Source organism: Herpailurus yagouaroundi, unplaced genomic scaffold, assembly GCF_014898765.1.
Source record: "Herpailurus yagouaroundi ecotype Mexico unplaced genomic scaffold, PumYag 62326, whole genome shotgun sequence".
NCBI lineage: Eukaryota > Metazoa > Chordata > Mammalia > Carnivora > Felidae > Herpailurus > Herpailurus yagouaroundi.
Genome location: NW_024416274.1, coordinates 1 through 4,244, shown reverse-complemented (window position 1 = coordinate 4,244; position 4,244 = coordinate 1). Strand labels below are relative to the sequence as shown.

General features: G+C 35.9%; 1 protein-coding gene across 1 annotated transcript; it reads right to left on the bottom strand.

Moving 5' to 3' along the window:
- Window positions 1–7: 7 nt before the first annotated feature.
- On the bottom strand, window positions 8–1,066 carry LOC121024266 (olfactory receptor 6C3-like; the record flags this gene model as incomplete). The annotated part of the gene is made up of 1 exon (XM_040466526.1): window positions 8–1,066. A coding segment is annotated over exon 1 (589 nt), but the record flags the coding sequence as incomplete, so codon positions are not given.
- Between the last annotated feature and the right edge of the window lie 3,178 nt (window positions 1,067–4,244).

The following is a 4,244-nucleotide window of genomic DNA, read 5'->3' as shown; positions in this document are numbered from 1 at the left end:
TAAAAGCCAATCATCTCTAAAAGCCATGTATCTGAGCACGAGAGTTGTAAAATGGGGAAATAGTCACAGGAGAAATGATCGATTACATTGGCAGCACAGAAATCTAGCTGGAGGATGAGCATGAGTGGTGGGAAAATGGTAAGGAATCCCCCCAGCCATGACCCAAAGACCAGTAGGGTGCAGATTTTCTTGTTCATGATGGTGGTGTAGTGAAGAGGCCTGCAGATGGCAACGTAGCGATCAAAAGACATGGCAGTGAGAAGAAAAAACTCAGACACACCCATGAAGATGAAGAAAAATAGCTGAGCTAAACAATCATTATAGGAAATGGTCTTGACTTTAGTAATGATTGTCCCCAAAAATCTGGGAATAGACACACTGGTGAATGTAATTTCTAAGAAGGAGAAATTCCTCAGGAAGTAATACATAGGAGTCTTGAGATGAAAGTCTGTTAAGGTGAGGATGATGATGGTTAGGTTTCCGGTGACACTTAATACATAAGCCATAAACAGAAAGATAAAAATTATAATCTGAAGCCTTGGGTCATCTGAGATGCCTAAGAGAACAAATTCTGTAATCACTGTATGGTTTCTCATACTGGTTTTTTATTTTCTTTAAGCAAAATCTGTTGCAAAACAAAACAGAAAGAAAATGTGCATAGTAAAGGAATTGAAGATTTAAATGTTTGTATTATTAACCCCAAGAAATGAAGCCAATGGAACTTTTTTCCTGTTTGCATTTTTGCAGTATCCACTCAGTCCCATTACAGCAGAAGCATTTTGCACATCCTGTTGAAAAGGAAAAATGTATTCACAGATCTATGTTAAAAGTCCCCTCATGAGTGACTGTATACCACATCTATACCTGTGAGCAAATTTGTAACCAAATTTCTAATAGCGCACTACATCTTTTAATATTTAGCTATTCATTTTTATTTTATTTTAATTCCAGTATAGTTGACATACACTGTTATATTCATTTCAGGTGTACAATATAGTGATTCCAGAGTTCCATACATCACCCAATGCTCATCCTGACAAATGAACTCCTTAAACCCCATCACCTATTTTACCCATCCCTCTGCAAACCTCCTCTCTGGTAACCATAATCTTGTTCTCTATGGTTAAGAGTGTGTTTCTTGGCTTGACAAAGCGGGAAAGAATATCTAATGGGAAAAAGAACGTCTCTTCAACAAATGGTATTGGGAAAACTGGTCAGGACATGCAAAAGAATGAAAATACACCCCTTTCTTAGACCATACACAAACTCCAAATGGATTAAAGACCTAAATGGGAGACCTGAAACCATAAAAATTCTAGAGCAGGGCACAGGCAGCAATGTCTCTGACATTAGCTTTAGCAACATTTTACTAGATATGTCTCCTGAGTCAAAGGAAATATGCTTCTGCAACAATACTTTCTCTGTTTCTAATTTAGATATTGAGACATTGTTTTCCAGTTTCTAAGACTGTGTTCTTAGGACCAAAATGTCCAATTTTGAGTTTTAATTTTGATGCCATTTACAAGCCTCATTGTCTTATAAAATTGGGTAGAAGCTGATGACCAAATCACAATTCCTGAGTTTAATAGTAGCTATGATTAATGTTATTCTTAATATATATTCTTTTAAATATGAGCAGAGGAAATAAATGTGTTGTCTATCAGGAAATATTAGAATTTCCTTAGTGATAGATAAGAGTAAAGTTCTCTATTTATGAGAAAGAAAACTAAAGCCGGAGATATTAGTTAATGCTCACATAGGTAGAGCTATATCAATAATATATTTTGACAGCATACTGTTTCACTTATGTCATTTTTATGTTCCTTATTTAAATTAACAACTGTTTTATGTTTTTTCTTTTTCCACTATTTATCTTTTAAAACTCTCAAATTTGTCTTAGGGCAAGCAGGAACTGATAAGGAAGTGTTTTTGATAACAAAACCTTTCATTGTCTTCTTTCTAGGAGACTAAATAAGTCGAATGAATAAAATTCTTTGTAAAATTTACTTTACAGAAACCACAAATTTCTAAAATGTAAACTATATGACTTTTACCTGTCTTTTTCTCTTTTTATTCTTAAAAATCAATCAGATTTTATCTACGGTCTAAGTCCTCAATAATATTTGCTGTATTTTTTTTCCCTATGGGGTGAACTGGGTAAGTCTGTAGGAGTAACTGTCAGGCTTGTATTGTGTCTTTTTATTTTATTTTCTTTATTCCTGACAATCAGCATTCTCTTCCTTTAGGAACAGACACATTTGTTGTAACATACCGGCAAAATTGGCAGATCAAAAGGCAGAGACTATTATTGTATTTTGAAACATGACTGGAATGCTAAAATATAAAATTTGTTTTAGTAAATATGCCGATGTGATAAATTGGGGATCACCCTGCTTTATTCCAACAAAGTAACCTTTGGAATGGGAGAAAGATAAACACATTTATTGACAAATCTGGCACATACTTACGTTTTGATATGTCTAATGATTCCAGTCATAAATACAACCCCAGATTTTCTTATTTACTTAATATGTGAGAGAGAATGCATTCATAAACTACTTCAGGATACTTTGTCATCAGTTTTCCCTTGCCTCTCTTATGTAAAAGCCTCTCATACTGAGAAAAAGGCAGGCTTGAGTGCATGCAAGCTTTCTATAGCCTCTGCTCTAAGTGAAGGAATTTCTCTTTATCACTTTTATCTTTCCATATAACCACAAACATTGTTCTGACCTGAACTTAATGAAGTCCTTAAGTTCTTAAGTTCTGAGAGTTCTTTAAGTGATTTCCAGGGAATACTGCCTTATGACTGGAAGCTAAAACATTTCAAAGCTCCCTGGATAAGAGGAAGATTGACTACTATCCAAAGATAAAACAATTTTACCTTCCCTGGTCACTGTATAAATCCCCCAAGAGACCTCGGTCAAGAAAGGAAAGGTGCAAGGACAGATAAACTCAGATGTGTAGTGATGCCGTGACACGCGTCTTTCCAGAAAGCTAAGTGATACAGTGAGGTAAAAGCAAAAGTGTACCTGCTAGCATATACAATCACCTGGCTTCCCTTTGGCTGTACTTACTTTTCCTAATATGCCCATGGCACTTAGTCTACATTTGGGCGGTAATTTATTCTCAGTTCCTTTGGGACTCTTTAAATACAGAGCTGAGCCACATGGTAGTGGACTCTTCATTGAAGGTGGCACCAAAGCTTTATTAACTGATACATCCCCACTTGTATAAAGTAGAATGAATACATGAACAACTTATTTCATTCATTTTTGTTGTGCATTTTTATTATTAACTTTAAAATGAAAATGTCCTCAATGGTTACCAACTTTGTTATAAAAAATCATAAAACATAAAAACATTCTGACTTGAGTGTTAGGTTATTGCCCACGCTCTCCCAAAAACATTTGGATGAAATCCTCTGCCAGATATAAAAATCTTCCCAGAAATCCTTCATCTTGTCACCTGTCAGCCCCAACCAACTTACTACATCTGTATTCCTTGTGACCCAACTGTGGATCTCATTATGCCTTGAAAATGCCTGTTCTGTGCTCAACAAACTTACTTTTGCTCTCTTTTTCAAGTTATTATTGAGTTTTTTTTTTATTTGATTATAGTGCACACACGCTATTACATTAGTTTCAGGTGTACAACTTAGTGTTTGGCAAGTTTATACATTACATTGTGTTCACACAAGTATAGCTACCAGCTCCCATTACTTGCTATTACATATCGTTGACTGTAATCCTTTTGGTGTCTTTTATTCCCATGATTTATTCATTCCATAACAAACTCTGTATCTCCCTCTCCCCTTCCCCCATTTTCCTACCTCCCCCAACCCCAAGCAACTATTAGTTTTTTCTCTGTATTTACAGATGTGATTGTGCTTTTCGTTTGTTTACTTTTTTTTTAATTTATTTTTTTTATTTATATATGAAATTTATTGTCAAATTGGTTTCCATACAGCACCCAGTGCTCATCCCAAAAGGTGCCCTCCTCAATACCCATCACCCACCCTCTCCTCCCTCCCACCCCCCATCAACCCTCAGTTTGCTCTCAGTTCTCAACAGTCTCTTATGCTTTGGCTCTCTCCCACTCTAACCTCTTTTTTTTTTTTTTCCTTCCCCTCCCCCATGGTTTCCTGTTAAGTTTCTCAGGATCCACATAAGAGTGAAACCATATGGTATCTGTCTTTCTCTGTATGGCTTATTTCACTCAGCATCACACTCTCCAGTTCCATCCAC